Source organism: Cervus elaphus, chromosome 13, assembly GCF_910594005.1.
Source record: "Cervus elaphus chromosome 13, mCerEla1.1, whole genome shotgun sequence".
NCBI lineage: Eukaryota > Metazoa > Chordata > Mammalia > Artiodactyla > Cervidae > Cervus > Cervus elaphus.
In genome coordinates, this window is record NC_057827.1 from 31,567,561 (window position 1) to 31,585,339 (window position 17,779).

A 17,779-nucleotide genomic window follows, 5' to 3' on the forward strand; every position below is an offset into this window, starting at 1 on the left:
ATTCTTGCCTAGAGAATTCCATGGGCAGAGGAGACTTGCAGGCGACAGTCTATAGCGTTGCAAAGAGTTGGACACAACTGAGTGACTAACACACACAGGTAAATCAACTATACTTCAACAAAAAAATAAAAATAATAAATAAATAAGTAAATAAAAAGACTGTGCAAAGCAGGTGACAAAGGATGGCCCTCAGAAAAGCCACACTGGGGTCAAGTGTAAAAGACCATTGTTAGGTATCACTCCTCCGCTGAGTCGTCTCTCTGGCAGGAATTCTGCTCCCTCAGTCAAGGTTCTGTCCTGTGACCCCTCTGATCTTGGGCTTCTCTGCAAGGGCCTGGGGACAGTAAGCCCCTCCAGACAGTTATGCTCAGTTCAGCCATGGTCATCTCCTCCTTTCCTTGAGCTTCTATAACCAGTGTGTGTTGATTTCTGAATGAAGTCAGATCCCTAAACGCATCTCTGAACGCCTGCACGGGCCTGTCTCCATCTTTCTGGTCTTGCTTTCACGTCTTTCTTCACCCACCACTCATCTGTCACATGGACATTTAACAGCTTGAGGTACTGATGTATGACAGACGAATGACAGAGTGAGCATATTTTAAACACAGAATCCAATGAGTTTTGACACATGTGCACACCTGCATAGCCACCACCACGATCAAGGGAGAGAATCTACCCATGACCCCAGGATTACTTCCGGCTCCTTTGTTACAAGTAATTCTCTACCTTCACATTCCCTTCTGCCGGTTTTACATGTTCTTTCAAATGGCCTCATCATTCAATTATTATTGAAACATTTCCCATCCTGCATACTTTCCTCTTAATGTCCTCTTCCCTGCAGCATATCGGTGCTAATTCAGAGCCCTGAAGATAACTAAGTGCTTTAGATACAACCTCCGGTCTCAGGGAGTGGACTCCACGCTGTCTCCTCCAGGCTGTGTATGCAGAACCATAACCTGCTCTCTGCCCCCCAGTCAAGGCAATGGGGCTCCTCTGAAGCCCCTTGTTTTGTCTGGGGAGTAGAGTGAAGATCAGGTCTATTATTATTCATCCTGGGACCACCCCAGACCAAACAGTGTGGTGCCGGCCCTCTTCATGATCCTCCTCTTCTCAGACCCTGACATGGTGCCTCAAAAGATCCCACAGTCGAGGGCAGAGGGCTGGGGTCCACCTGCTGTGGGTCCTTATCTGAATGTGCTGGAGGTTGGAGGGTCCTCGTGTGAGGGGCCCACCCATGTGGCCCAGCACTCAAGCCCTGCGGCCTCCACCCCCACACTCCCCCAGCTAACAGAAAGATAACTTTCATCAGCTATATCACAGCACATCCCCTGCCAACGGCTTCAGGGTGTCCACTTGGGGAGGGTCCAGGGCAGCGGTCTGGGAGGAAGAGGGGTGCATCTTGAAGCTGTGTTTGACGAGCATGTTGCCTTAGACATTAAAAATGTCCACTGTCAGGACATCCCTGGTGGTTCAGGGTTAGGACTCCATGCTTCCACTGCAGGGGGCTGTCGTAGCCTGAGGACTGGAGAAACACCGAGTGATGGAGAGGGGCTCATTCATCCAGGTGAAGGCTTGACCCTCCACCCCTCCCCACCAGGAGAAGGGGTTCTGCCTGTGGGTAAACTGCAGCATCAGCTCTTCCCTGATGTCCAGCCTGCTGCCCACCCTGACCATTCTAGACTTGTTGGCCTCCACACTCTGTCACAAAATATCAATGTTCACTTATTCTCAGGAGCATTTTTATTTCTTCAGTATGGTTAAAAACGTACTCAAGATTAAACAATCAGTCTATTTTTCAGGTCCCTAGGTTTTTAGGAAATTGTCTTGCTGGGGTTTTTTTTCTTTTTCTTTAACTTCCTTAGAGACAAAGAAAAGAATCTTCAAGAGAAGTAAGCTTATAAGCTCAATAACTGATTGATTCCTGGAAAGTTATTTCCTTATCCATTGATAAGGTTTCTTTGGATAATTTGTTTTACTATAGCTCCATAAATTAAACCAGGTACTTAAAGCAAACAAACAAAAAAAGATCTTTACCTCTGTTTTCAATTAGAAATACATCATTATAATATAACTGTAATGATAACTGGGGATATAGCAAAGAATAAAGTTAGGATGGATATAACATCAACCCATGATGAGTCATATTCCATCAGTTATGATTCCAGTTTTTGTAGCCTTTTAAAACTTCTGTTAATATTGATCAGAAAATATGTCACAATCTTGTGTTGGGTTTGACTTGGCAAAGACCACCATTAACGTACCAAAACATCTTTTTATCATTTATTTTGTCACTTAATCTTCCAAAAGCCTAGACATTATTAGGAAGTGAAAGAGAGAGTGTTAGTCGTGTCCGACTCTTTGTGACCCCATGGACTGTAGCCCATCAGGCTCCTCTGTCTGTGGCATTCTCCCTGTGATCTGGGGTTTAGACGTGGTGGGAAAGCTTCAAAGAGACCCAGGGAGCAGGGGGTTTCAGAGCCTCCAGACCCCCGAGAACAATCTGAGGGACCAGAGAAGCAGCACTGCCATCATCTTCCGGGCTCCAGAGACATTCCTCTTCAGACTGGAAGAAGAATCGGGGACCACACTCCTTGTGACACAGGGCAGGTGCTGGGGGCCAGGTCCCTCCCACATCGGGCCTCAGGTACCTCCTCAGGTACCTCCTCTCTCTCTGTGGCCACTGCTCTTTTTGTCAGCCAGTTTCCCAGAGCATGGGAATTCACAGAGAGCTCGCTTGACCGACTGGTCACCATTTCCGGCATCTGAAATGTCGCCTACAGTGGACCCACCACAGGCCCCTGTTCCAGACAGTGACACTGCCCTCTGTGCCCGCCAGGTGTTAGGTGGTCCTCCAGAGCCTCCAGACCCTCACACACTGCGTCCCCCACACACATACTACAGGGCCCCTATTATATACTGTAGCGCTAGTGGTAAAGAACCTGCCTGCCAATGCAGGAGACACCAAGAGACTCAGGTTCGATTTCTGGGTAGAGAAGATCCCCTGGAAGAGGGCATGGCAGCCCACTCCAGTATTCTTGCCTGGAAAATCCCATAGACAGAGGAGCCTGGTGGGTTACAGTCTGTGAGGTCGCAGAGTCAGACATGACTGAAGCAACTTAGCGCGCATGCACCATAGTACCACCCATCAAGGGCTCCTTGCACTGTAGACTTATTTTTCAGAAAAAGTGTAGCAGTTTAGTTTCAGGGAAAAGAGGAGAAGAATTGGGTTCATTGTTCAGATGTGTGTGTAAGTGGCCAATTTTGATTTTCAGGAGCAGGAAAAACTTGTAGTGAGAAAAAGAAAGAAATAATATAAACAATTTTCCATGCCATTAAAGAAAAATCAGATGCTGTACATAAGAATAGACTGCCATGGCAAACTGTAACATTTCTTACTCCAACTATCTTTAAAAAGGCAAAATAAGTACCCATCTGTTCTCTGATGGTATAATAGCAAAAATGTTGGCTCAGCCATAAAAAACAATGAAATAATGCCATTTGCAGCAACATGGATGCAACTAGAGATGATCATACTAAGTAAGTCAGAAAGAGAAAGACAAATACCAAATGATATCACTTATACGTGGAATCTAAAATATGGCACAAACGAACATATCTGTGACATAGAAACTGACTCACAGACATAGAAAACAGACTTGTGGTTGCCAAAGGGAAGGAGGAAGGATTGGGAGTTTGGGATTAGCAGATGCAAACTATTATATATAGGATGGATAAACAACAAAGTCCTATTGTATAGCACGAGGAGCTCTACTCAATATCCTATGATAAACCATAATGGAAAAGAATATGAAAAAGAATATACCTATAACTAAATCAGTTGGCTGTACAGCAGAAATTAAACACAACAGTGTAAGTCAACTAGAGTTCAATAAAATCAAACGCTGGAAAAGCAGTGACACATGTCATATCAATATTTGTGACGGCCTCTTTCAACCATTCAGCAGTGCTTCACAGAGGTTGGAGGCAGAAAGTGAAATGGTGAAAATGGAAAATTCAAAAAACAAAACCTTTAAAGCGGAAACTTCTAATTGTTTAAGGGGCTTCCCTGGTGGCCTAGATGGTAAAGAATCTGCCTGCAATGCAGGAGACTTGGTTTGATCCCTGGGTCAGGAAGATTCCCTGGAGGAGGAAATGGCAACCCACTCCAGTATTCTTGTTGAAGAATCCCATGGACAGAGGAGCCTGGTGGGCTACAATCCATGGGGTCGCACAGAGTCAGACATGACTGAGCGACTTTCACTAACTCTTTACAATGCTCTCCAGAAAGATGTCCCCTGTTGCATGTGCCCAGCTGCAGGGACCAAGAACTGAAAGGAACACCGTTAAAAGAATCTTCCCAGGAGAAATCTCAGGGATGGGGTGGGAGGCGGGAGCGAGTGAAGCCTGGATCACCTTCAAGGTCAGTCGCACGGCGTTGCAGTCCTCGCGCAGCGGGTTCAGCTTCAGCGTCTCCCCGAGGTTGCTGCAGCCGGACACCTGGTGCTGGGTCTCGCAGCAGACACATACCTCCACACTGTCGAACTTGATCTGGACGGGGGAACACAGATGGAGCTCAAGGTTAGAACCTGGTGTGTGGTTCCTAACGATGAGGAACATGGGACAAGCATCCTATCTCATTTTCTTTACATAATAAAGTCAAGATGAATTTTTAACAGACAAAATCCACCAGAAACACCATTAGGAATTACTTAAAATTCCTATTTTCAAAAGCAGTTAATAAAAAAATAAATTTGAAGAAACCTAAGCTATAAAGTTAGGGTTTCCCAGGTGGTGCAGTGGTAAAGAACCCACCTGCCAATGCAGGAAACATATGTTCGATCCCTGGGTCAGGAAGATTCCCCTGGAGGAGGAAATGGCAACCCAGTCCAGTATTCTTACCTGAAGAATCCCATAGACAGAGGAGCCTGGTGGGCCACAGTCCATAGGGTTGCAAAGAGTCCGACACAACTGAAGAGACTTACATAGTAGAGATTAAAAGAATATGGGTAACTCTAGAGCCATAAATTTGAAAATCTAGAGGACACAGATAATTTCCTAGCAAAATACAAGCTATGATACCTAATCCATAAGTAAACCTAAAGATCAATAACCATAAAAGAGATTAGAAAGTCCAAAATGGTATTTCAGGCTGAGTTTGTTCTGACCTTTAATGAAAAGATAATTTCTATGTTTTAAAACAATTTCAGAGCAAGAGACAAAGAAGAAAATACCACAGTTACCTTATAAAGCTAGTTTCACCTTACCCACAATTCTGAAAAGGAAAAACAAAAGCTCCCCACTCCTACCACAAACCAAAAGGTCAGTTTCTCCTTTCAAAAATGAAAATATTCTAAGCAAAACAGTGGCTCCTTAAACCCAAAGCAGTATTAAAGGAATTATATTCCACTGCTGTACTAAAAAGTACTCTTGAATGCAAACTATACAGCCCAAGTCTAAATGCCTTAAACAAGAAAGGGAATTTATAGATTCATAAAACAAAAGAGTCCAGGGTTTGGAATTCAGGCATGGTGGCAAGCAGGTACTGAAATGCTCTCAGCACTTTCTCAGTCTCCACCTGCCCTTTCCCTAGGGTTGGCTGTGTGCTCAGAAGGAATCTCCTAAAAATACATCCAAAAGCTGGAAGCTTAGCAGCCTTAGTGGTCAGTGTGTACGTTCTAAATGCTACAGCCCCAGGCCTGGCTGGCCGTGCAGCATAAGGGAGAGAGAAAAACTTACTTCTGTTAAACATCATGTATTTACTTGTTCCCAAAACCTAGGTTACCCTGAAAAATATCCAAGTTTCATTTTAGAAATAGGATTCTGGAAAAGTGGTAAATCAATCAAGAAAATCTGTTCCAGGGACAAATCAAAGGAGAAAAATCATACGATCTTATAAATAGATCTCAACCAGTGCCTCAAATTTAGCAGGCATTCATGGTAAAAACTCTCAGTCACTTTTTAGAATAGGAGAAAATGACTTAAAGCTGATAAGGCTTTTACCCAGCAAATATCAAAAGCAAATACCATTTAAAAAATATTTATTTATTTGTTTGGAAGGGCTGCTCTGGGCCTTTGTTGCTGTGCATAGGCTTCGTTTGGTACTTGTGATACATAGTCTTGGATGTGAGATCTTCCTGGACCAGATATCGAACCTCTGTCACCTACACTGTCAGGTGGATTAACCACTGGACCACCAGGGAAACCCACAAATACCATTTTAACTGGAGAAATATGAAGGCAGTTCCACTAAGATCAGGAATGACACAGAGTTATCCACACCCATGGCCACTGTTTTAGGAGCGCTTGCTAATTTAAAGATAAGAAATGACTGCAAACTGTGTAAATACTGGAGAAGATAGAACTGTCTTTCCAAAGGCGATCAAATATCTAAAAACAATCTAAGAGACTACACTAAAAATGATGGGAATTAAGAGTATTTGTTAAAAAAAAAAATACAGAAGAAATGCCCCATGTAAGTGATTTAAACAACCATGAGGAAAGAGACACAGATGTATAGAACAGACTTTTGGACTCTATGGGAGAAGGCGAGGGTGGGATGATCGGAGAGAACAGCATTGAAACATGTATATTATCAAGTGAGAAACAGATCGCCAGTCCAGGTTGGATGCGTGAGACAAGTGCTTGGGGCTGGTGCACTGGGATGACCCAGAGGATAGGATGAGGAGGGAGCTGGGAGGGGGGTTCAGGATGGAGAACACACGTAAATCCATGGCTGATTCATGTCAATGTATGGCAAAAACCACTACAATACTGTAAAGTAATTAGCCTCCAACTAATAATTGGGAAGAAAAAATAAGGATAAGAAAAACTTGAAAAAAAAAAACCCACAACCACCACCACCATGAGGGCACGACTTTCTGAGTCTGCTTATGAGTTTATTCACAACTCTACTCTTTTTCCATCTAACAAACACTTTATTTGTTTCACTAAAGAGTATTTGTTGCATTGGTTATAACAAGTATGATACTGTGCTGTGCTTAGTCGCTCAGTCCTGTCTGATTCTCTGTGACCCCATGGGCTATAGCCCACCAGGCTCCTCTGTTCATGGGTATTCTCCAGGCAAGAATACTGGAGTGGGTTGCCATGCCCTCTTCCAGGGGATCTTCCCAACCCAGGGATCAAACCCAGGTCTCCTGCATTGCAGGTGGATTCTTTACCACCTGAGTCACCATGGAAGACCAAGAATGCTGGAGTGGGTAGCCTATCCCTTCTCCAGGGGATCTTCCCAACCCAGGAATTGAACTGGGGGCTCCTGCATTGCAGACAGATTCTTTACCAGCTGAGCTACCCAGGAAGCCCAAATATGATACTAGTAACAACCAATTAAAAATAAAAATGGCAAAAATATTCTATTTAAAGTAATGATAACAAATAAAAGACAAGAGATTAAACATGGAAATTTAATGACCTATGTGAAGCTATGTATAAAACGCGATTAAATGGCAAAAACTCAGGTACAGGAAATGTGGGTCATTCTCTCTGGCACCCATACCACACAGCCCTCCTCCCAGACTGGAGAATCTTTCTGTGAATCTTCCACTTTTCCCAGAAAGGCTTCCCTGGCCAGCACTCCAGAGAGAGAGCAGGCAGGTGTCCCAGGCTCCACCCGTGGGACGTGATACATCTACAGGGCACTCTAAGTGGGAGCTTGAGGCGTGCACCGAACCAGTTTCAGCCCAGCTCTGTAAGGAGCAGACATGAACTTCCAGAAGGGCAGGAGCTGGACTCTGGGGGCAGAGTCCAGAGCCCATGGTCAGCTTGGTCAGCCACAAGCCCAGGGCTGATGACAGGGTCACTCCCAATAGCAGCTCCTCAGTGTGATTTGGAATACTGCTCCTTTCCTGGCTTTGTAGCCTCCAAATCTGAATTCTGGTCTTCCTGGAGACTGACCTTTAGGGGGTCCTATAATAACTCCTTCAGAAGGATAACAGCTCCAGTTGTTTCTTTGAAACTCAGAACTGGAACTGATACATACGGCCTGAAACTGTGGAGGGCACAGTTGGCTCCCACGTGGAAATATGTGACATCTCTGAAATGCTGGTCCTTGCCAGAGACGCACAGATGGCTCAGTGGTAAAGAATCTGCCTGCCAATGCAGGAGATGCAGGTTTGATCCCTGGGTTGGGAAGATCCCCTGGAGAAGGAAATGGCAACCCACTGCAGTATTCTTGCCTCAAGAATCTCATGGACAGAGGAGCCTGGTGGACTACAGTCCATGGGGTCGCAAAGATTTGGACACAACTGAGCACTCACCCACTCTGGAGTCCAAGCAGAGTCCCAGGGGGGTGGATGTGCAAAAGTGTTTTAAAGACTATTTGGAATAATAAACATTAAATAATTAAACCCCCAAATTGGGAAAGAATGATAACCGGAGAAGTGGATGTCTTAACAGACATAAAACTCAGCTGAGGACATCTAGGTGGCTTGAAATAGTTGCCATCTCTTTCAGATGCTCAACTGGACTGAGGTCCCTGGTCTCCCTCACCCACTGGTGACTCTGGTAAAGATTCCAAGACCTGGAGAGAAAAGTCTAGTTGGAATAGTTTGGCTGAGCACCAATGATGCACACATCGGGGCGGAGGTAAGCTGCCTCCAAGAACACAGGACAAATATCCTTCCAAAAGCTGCTCTGGCTTAGAGTCCAATCAACCCATAAAAGTAAGCTATAGGGTCTTCCCTGGTGGTCCAGTGGCTGAGAATCAGCCTGCGAATCAGGGGACACAGGTTCAATCCCTGGTGAGGGAAATAAAATCCCAAATCCTTTGGGACAACTAAGCTTACAAGTCACAACTACTGAAACCCATGCACACCCTAGAGCTGTGCTCCCCAACAAGAGAAGCCACTGCAATGAGAAGCCTGCGTACCACAACTAGAGAGCAGCCTCTGTTTGCTGAAACTAGAGAAAGCCTAGGCAGCAACAAAGAACTAGTGCAGCCAAAAATAAATAAATAAATAAATTTAAAATGAAGCCACAAGGAAAGCACCAAGCGGGTGTCTTCCTCTCTCCTTCCCATGGAAACATACACGCCCTGAGCTCCCCCTGAAGTTGGCACAGCCCTCAAGCAGGAGTCAGTGCCTGGGGCTCCACTGAGTCCTTGAGCTCTTAGCACCGGGATAAAGTCTGGCTCTCCCGAGCGAGCCTGTGTCCCCACATCTCAAAAGCCTCGAGGAATGATTGCATATGAACACAGCCCCACCTTGGCATTGACACTGAGGCTACTAACATAAATGGCTACATAGCTTTCTGGGGAGGGAGAAAGGAGAGACTGGGCTTGGGGGGGGCGATGGGGGAGAAGGATGGTTCAGCACATCGAATGACCCGTTATCAACCCCAGGGGATGGACGCTGGCATTAATCTTGTCCTTCCGTTACTTCACTGAGGCTGTGATTAATTCTGAGACAAATTCTGGAAGCCTTCTGATGAGGTCCCTGACCTCTGCGTCTCGGTGTGTGGGGGCTGGCAGATTTATCTCAGGATGTCCCTCCGTGCTCGGGTCACTGGAACTCACATGACAGAACTCTGTGGTGATTTTGCATGAATCTCTTTGCAGCATTGAAAAGCCAGCCTGGCCCCCCACCCCCCTAATTTATGGCCCGTCAGCCTGACAGGGAGGAGAAAGGGCCCAATGGAAAGGGAAGGCCCAGGGGCCCATGTGTGTGATGCTTCAGCCATGCCCAGCCTTACACTGAGTGGGGTGGGGGTCCTCAAGGCTGGGTTTGACCAGTTTTCCTCCAGCACCTGTGGCTTCAAACAGGCCAGGACCCTGAAAGTTCCCGCTAGGCTTGTTCTTCCGTTGTTGTTGTTCAATTGCTAAGTCACGTCCGACTCCTTGTGACTCCATTGACTGCAGCAACGCCAGGCTTCCCTGTCCTTCGCTTTCTACAGGAGTTTGCTCAAACTGGTGTCCATTGAGTCAGCGATGCCATCCAGCCACCTTATCCTCTGTCGTCTCCTTCTCCTCCCGCCCTCAATTTTTCCCAGCATCAAGGTCTTTTCCAATGACTCGGCTCTTTGCACCAGATGGCCAAAGTACTTGAGCTTCAGCTTCAGCATCAGTCCTTGAGTTCTTCCCAATTCATTAAAATTTAAATTTCCATCTTTAAACTGACAGATTTTTTGTCCTCATATTGCTTTCATGATGCTGCTTTCCTCTGTCAAGGAAGCTTGACAGTGATGGTGGACCAATGTTTCTGAATCCCACTTTGCACATAATTAAGTGCACTGGAACACAGGCGTGCTGCTGATGACAGCAAAGCGCTGCTCTGTTCTCTGGTTCTCATTGCACTTTAGAACATGCATCACAGGATCAATGGGGAACATCTACTAACAAAATTTCCTTAAAACCCAAAGTCTGTTGAGGATCTAAGGTTCTGTGTGTTTTTTAAAATTGTGTGTGTGTATAAAACATCTAAGGCAAACAATATCTAATTCCCCGAAGACAGAACTTTTATTATAAAAAGCATACAATTAAGCTTTTAAACCTTCCCTGACCTTTCAGGGAAAACTAGGACCTGCTTTTTATTCAGATCATCAGACATATCACCTTTATTTTGGTCTTGATTTCATCACAGTCTATCTGTTTGCTAATTTAGCTGTTGTCTCTGCAACAGATGCTCAAATTATTTGTGGAATAATAAATCTAACAGAGGGCACAGACTTTACATTTTTCATCACATTAGTGCCGCTGTGAGAGAGACAGGCAGAGAGAGACAGACAGAAACAGAAAGACAGAGAGAGAGAGAGAGGGACAGAGACAGGGAGAGACAGAGAGAAAGACAGAGACAGACAGAGACAGGGAGATAGAGAGATAGAGATAGAGAGTGACAGAGACAAAGAGACAGACGGAGACAGACAGGGAGAGACAGAAAGAGAGAGATAGAGAGGAGGGGAGAGAGAGAGAGACAGAAGCAGAGAAAAAGGGACAAAGAGACAGGCAGAGAAAGAGACAGAGATAGGAGAGAGAGCACTAATCTACAAGTGGAGAATCTGAAGGGGCCATTGTAACCTTCCTGTCAGGGAGCCAGTTGTCCCCATAGGACATGGCAACAATTTCTGCCATCCTAGGAGTCTTTACAAGATCTTTTTGTTCAAATGACACTTTCAAGGGCAGCAGAAGTTGATAAATTATGAATGTTCACAGCAGCCTCCCTGCTGATCAGGGAAACGAGGCTGCTGGTCTTGAGATGTTCCTACCACAGGAGAGGCCTGGAGCCAGCTGGACCGCGGGGGTGGGGACTTCATCTCCTCCCTGCCTTTTGTTAACGATGCAGAAGTGTGTTTTGGGGGCCAGACTCTGAGAAGTCATTAGTTAGCGTTGTAATCAATGCAGAGCCCTGCTTGGCCTACAGAAGCGGAGAGAGGGCAGAACACAGTTAACAGGAACACAAGGCGCATTTAGCATTTCTGTTCTGCAGAGACCCAAGTGAGGATGTTTGGAATAACAGAAACATCATAAAGAACTAAAATGAGGTTCTGAGGCCAAATTAACTCGGGAAATAGTGGTTTAGAAAATGAACCAGGGGCTTCGCTGGTGGCTCAGTGGTAAGGAGTCCACCTGCCAGTGTAGGAGACACGGGTTCAATCCCTGGTCTGGGAAGATCCAGGAGCAACTAAGCCCATGCACCACAGCTACTGAGGCTGTGCCCCAGAGCCCGTGCTCTGCAACAAAAGCAACCGCAGCAATGACAAGCCTGCGCACTGCAACTAGAGAACAGCCCCTGTTCGCAGAAACCAGAGAAAGCCCGCACAGCAACGAAGACCCAGCACAGCCAAAATAAAATTAATTATATTTTTTAAAAAACAAAAACTGAAACAGCCTCTCTCCTGCGTGGCTCGTCTGTCAATCTTCCCCTGCTTGTCACCACCACATGGGAGGGGACCAAGGACCCGGGTTGACTGTATTCTTGTCCTCCCCCCCACCCCAACCTCCCTCCTTCTTTCTAAAATAATCCATCCATCACATCGTCCACACCAAACACTCCCAAGAGCCACTGGGAGAAAAGGGGGAGGAGGAGTGGAGGGGCTGCTTTCTCTCCTGGGCCCCAGCTGTCGGGGTGACCACAGGGCGGTGGGGCTACCCCAGGCTCGGCCTCCCACCCTGGGACTGCTGTGTGACAGACACAAATGCCTGTCAGCCTGTGTTGGTTCATTCTTTGAGCGTAACGAACCATCCATCAAGAAGAGCATTTTCATTGTTTTCTGGTCTCTAGTCCAACATAAAGGTATGTGACCTTCAGTGGTGACCTTCAGAGTTACGAAAAAGTCCTGCTCAGAGTGCCGCCGTGCTTCTCTGGGTGAAACTGGAAGCCCCCCTCAGCACCAGAGCTCTGGCGAGTCCTTAAGGAACGACTTCTGCTCATTGTTTCAGTGGTGTGAACACACCAGAGACAGGGCTAGAGATAAAATATCTTATCTTCAGGGGACAGATAAGAACCAAGATGGGAGGACGTGAGCAGGGCACATGGACACTGAAGTTTTCAAATTTCATTTTAATCTTGGGGTGGGGGCAAGGGGAAGAGGATACTCACCTAGTGTGAGGGTGAAACTGGGGAACGGCACATAAGAATTTCAGTTCCTGGCTTTGCTTGAAGTTTCCCAGGGTTCCCAAGGCCCCTGGGTCCTGGGCTGGAGTGAGATTGCTTCTGGCTTCTTCCTCAGTTGCTGAGGGAAGGGGATGTGTTTTCTCCTTTCTGTGAGGTGAGGGGCCCTCCCCTCTGCTCTCCATCTGCTACAGCCAGACTCCTCACCTGGCACTTTGGTGCCCAGGACCTTGGTCTTGGCGAGTTTGCTGCTTTGACAGTGGGCATCTCACAGGCTCTGGGGGATGTGGTCACCAGAGTAACTGGTGCTCCCATCAGGTAAGTCACTAACACCCTCAAGAATCAGCCCATCTCAAGTACTGTTTTTCCTTCTAGAGAGCACGCTTCCAGCAGATATTGGTGACATTCTTGTTCTGTGACTCAGTCATGTCCAACTCTGCAATCCCATTGGCTGCAGCACAGCAGGCTTCCCTGTTCTTCACCATCTCCCAGACTTTGCTCAAACTCATGTCCATTGAGTCAGTGATGCTATCCAACTATCTCATCCTCTGTCAGCCCCTTCTCCTCCTGCCCTCACTCTTTCTCAGCATCAAGTTCTTTTCCAATGACTCGGCTCTTCGCATCAGGTGACCACAGTATTGGAATTTCAATTTCAATTTCAGCATCAGTCCTTCCAATGAATATTCAGGGTTGATTTCCTTTAGGATTGACTAGTTTGATCTCCTTGCTGTCCAAGGGACTCTCAAGAGTTTTCTCTAGCACCACAGTTTGAAAGCATCAATTCTAGCAGATATTAGAGGTCTGCTAACTGTGATACTGGCTGAGCTGGCCTGGCTGCAACAGGTGCCCCTGGGGCCAGGGTGAGGTGTGGGGGACAGAAGGGTCACCTGGGAGGCTGGCCCTGGAGCACATGGACCTCAGCTCCCTGCCAGGCCAGCCCCCTCCATCTGAGGGCACATGCTCTGGAGATGGTGTGGCTGACAGCACTGGGGAGGATGCCGGAGGGGGTTCATCACAGCTGATGCCTGCCCCTCCCAGCTCCCTCCCTGCCCTGTTCCCTGACACATGCAACCCCAGCTCAGAAGACAGAAGGGTCCACACAGGAGAAGAAGCTTACACTGTGTTGATACTTGGGGGTCTCCTGAGGAGTGCTGGGTGATGGATCAGGGTCCCTGTTGTCAGGACAGACATGGTTAAGCTCCCAGGAAATGCAGCAACCATGAGCGGTCATGGGAGGCAGGGCAGTGAATCAATCTTGCCCATGGCTTTCACTCAGATCTAGGTATTGGAATAAGGCAACATGATCCAGTGGTGGCTGGAGACTGGAGGGATGTGAAAAGGTCCCCAAGTGTCCCAGCCATGAAGTCACATGAACAGAACCATGCGAGGACAGTGCCAGGCAGGTGTCAAGTCCAGCGGGAAGAAATCCCTGGGTCTGAGTCCTTCCAAGTCCACAGAGGCTAGGGACACACGGCCAGGGCTGAGATGGCCAGCTCTGTGCACTGCACGCCCCCGGGCTTCCTGCTCTCAAACTCTAGTTACCTTCAGACCTGGTCTCTGCTGCTCCCCAGCATCACTCAGGCCCCAGCCCACCTGTCACCTGCCCAGAGAAGACTGGGCTACCTCCACACACCAGACTGCTCCTTTTCTTATAGTCCTTCCTGTTACCTGTTTCTTCTGTTAGCTCCTCTGTCAACCACCTCTCTGCCTATAATGTGAGCCACACAGAGGATACAGAGCCAGTACTCGTTTGACTTGTCACAGCACCCAGGACATTTCAGACATGGGGCTCTGCTTCTGTGTTTCTGTGAAAATATATCATCCAACGAATGTAAGAGGAATGGACACAGGACAGGTGAGGATTTATATGGAACCACTGTTGGCTGGGCTTCCCTGGTGGCTCAGGGGTAAAGAATCCACCTGCCAGTGCAGGAGATGTGGGTTCAATCCCTGGGTCAGGAAGATCACCTGGAGAAGGAAGTGGCAATCTACTTCAGTATTCTTGCCTGGGAAATCCCATGGACACAGGAGCCCGGTGGGCTACACACCATGGGGTCACAAATGAATCAGATACAACTTAGTGACTCAACAATAACTATTGGCTTACTTTAAACATATCAGTTCTTGTTTCGCTGAGAATGTCTTCTTTGCTGGGGAACTTTGGGATTTGGACTTGACTTTCAAATTGCTGTGTTAGCCATGACATCCGTTTGCTGATGATAATGACAAATTCACATGCAGATGAACTAAAAGAGAACTGTGTTACTATAGAGGGGACAATTCTGTGTCATCATGACAAACTGCAAAGAACTGTCCAATACCAAATTTCCTGTAAGCCAAGAGAGGCTGAGACTCTTCTTGACCCATGATTAGTAGAATAAAATCTACAGCTCTCGGCAACAATGGAAACCTGGAAGGAGATTGTGGTTGAGGAGACTCTGAGTGGACCTGTGTACTTTCTGCTAAGTTTTCTTTCATCTTTAAAGCCGGGCATTTTCAACAACCCCAGCCGAAGGCTGTATCCTCTCCTCATTTACTATTCATCATGATGAAGCTGAATCAGGGTTGCCCTGGTTACGGTGGAGCTCCTCTGAGGTCTGTGGCTTCGTAATTAGTGTTGGCTTGGTTACTGGGTGCTTTCAATTTTGAGATTAGAGTGCTGGTAATAAATGCGGCTACAAGCATCATGAAAAATTTCTAACAGGCTCTGGAAAGAATAAGATAGTCATAAAATCAAGGTCCTCCTCCAAAATGGACCATTGAGGAGCTGTGGTCCTGACAAACTTAGTAATGAGAAATAAAATGGTAGAGGTTTCCCAGGTGGCTCAGTGGTAAAGAACCCACCTGCCAATGCAGAGACATGGGTTTGATCCCTGGGCCGGGAAGATTCGTTGGAGGGATAGCAACCCACTGCAGGATGCTTGCCTGGAGAATTCCATGGACAGAGGAGCCTGGCAGGCTGCATTCCATGGGGTCGCAAAAGAGTTGGACACGACTGAGAGACTGAGCATGCAAAAATAACAGAAAACTTTTTACACACTGCTATATTTAAAATGGATAACCACAAAGACCTACTGTATAGCACATGGAACTCTGCTCAATGTTATGTGCCAGCCTGCATGGGAGGGGCGGGGTTTGGGGGAGAATGGATACATGTATGTGTATGGCTGAGTCCCTTTGCTGTCCACCTGAAACTATCACAACATTGTTAATTGGCTATGCCCCAATACAAAATGTTTCCGATGTTAAAAAAAAATTAAAGAAGTAAGAAAAAATAAAAAACAGTAACTGAATCATGAAACCATTAATTAGATGACTTCAGCTAAATGAATTGGGCTCTCACACGCAGAATGTTAAGTCTGTTATCAAGACCCTGCTTGGGCCAGCATTCCGTAAATGTTCTTTGAGTCCCTGCCATAACCTCATTCTGGACCCCAGGAGAAGGTGGGGTCCTGGGGAGCGTGGAGGACTGGAAGAAGGGAGGATGACAAGGGATGTGGCCTAAGAACAAGTTTCCAGAAAAGAAGACAGGGTGGTGCCCTGAGCAGGCAGGAAGCAGACTGGACGGTCAGAACTCAGTCTGGTCCCTGTGCAGAGGCCCAGCACCCTCACCAGGCTGAGATAAGGGTACCCAGCTGCAGGAATCCAAAGTGTCTGTGAGCATCTGGGGACAGATGTCCTATGTCCGAAGCCTGGTCTTTACGTTGCCTGGAGTTGAGGTTGGTCTGCTGCCAGGGGGTGAAAGGGACGAAGGGCACATTTAGGGTGACAGAGTCTGAGATGCTATCCCCGTGCCTACACTTGTAAGGGACATGCAGAGTTCGAGGGCCTCTAGGATTCGTTTGTGCCCCAAGTGGTCCCTAGAAGAGCTAGGAGAACTCTGAGCAGCTGGATCTGTAGGGGAGGTCCCGGGGAGGATCTCAGACCTCAGCAGCTAGCGTCAGCCCAGGCTACAGCAGGGTGGGCCAGGAGCCAGCACAGAGCAAGTGCCACCCCGCCCACTTCCCACTTCCACTGCTGTGATGCTCAAGTCTGGGCCCCCAGACCCAGATGCCACCAGGGATGGAAAAGTAGAAGATGGAGAGGGGAGAAGTGCTGAATACGTCCTGGAATGAGGTAACATTAACCCTGGAAAGACTGTTCTCAGCTGATAAGAGACCAATATCACAATGCAGTGATAAGGGTCATGTTTATTTTTCCTACATCAGGGGACACAGGCCAAATCAAAGGGAGGTATAAAAAATGAAGAATGTGTTTCTGCAGTTCTGAGGCACCCTGTAAAAATGTCAACACACCACGTAAAACATAGGTCAAAAGAATTGAGACCAAACATCGTTCATAAGCATAAATATAAATAGGCTAAACTTATCAATTAAAGGAAACAGAGATCTTTAAAACATTAAGCTATATGAAATCAGCCAGACACAAAAACACACATATTGTATGATTTCACTCCTTGTGAGGTCCCTAGAGGTATCAAAAATCTCAGAGGCAGAAAGTAGATGGTGTTTTTCAGGAGCTGGGGGAGAGAGGAGGAGGGTAGTTAGTGTTTAGTAGAACAGTTTCTGTTTGGGAGGACGAAAAAGTTATGGAAACGGACAGTGGTGACAGCTGCACATCAGTGTGACTGTACTTAATGCCGCTGAATTTCATGATTACAAATAGTTAAAATGGTACATGTTATGTGTATTTTACCACAATAGAAAAAAAAGAGGAAAAAGACTTCTACCTTTACAAGCTGATTAAAATGCCACTTAATTATTAACTCATACGTGTAATCAAGAAAAAAATCAAGATGAGATGTTCTCCCCACACCTACACTCATAAGGGACCTGTGGGATGAAAGTGGCCCTAGAATTTATTATCATTGTTACCATTGATATAATAGACAAAACTTTTCTTACAGAGAAATATAAACTTTTAAAAATATTAGACAATATTTATGGAAGAATACTAAGGACTATTTTAACCCACAAGGTTCCTAAGTCCATAGGATTCTCCAGGAAAGAATACTGGAGTGGGTTGCCATATCCTACTCCAGGGGATGTTCCTGACCCAGGGATCAAACCTGCGTCTCCTGTGGTTCCTGCACTCAGGCAGATTCTTTACTGTTGAACCACCAAATTTCCTATTTATACTCATGGCTTTAAAATTGTTCAATGCCCAAAGAGATCACAAGCATGAAAAAATGAAAGATCTGCTAAATAACTAAGTATCAT

General features: G+C 46.5%; 1 protein-coding gene across 1 annotated transcript in view; it reads right to left on the reverse strand.

Annotated features, from left to right (window-relative positions):
* FAM189A1 (family with sequence similarity 189 member A1) overlaps positions 1–17,779 on the reverse strand; it is a 245,153-nt gene that overhangs the window by 32,961 nt on the left and 194,413 nt on the right. Inside the window, exon 4 of the mRNA XM_043922074.1 lies at positions 4,414–4,548. Coding sequence (XP_043778009.1) covers positions 4,414–4,548 — 135 coding nt within the window. The remainder of the gene's footprint in view (positions 1–4,413; positions 4,549–17,779) is intronic.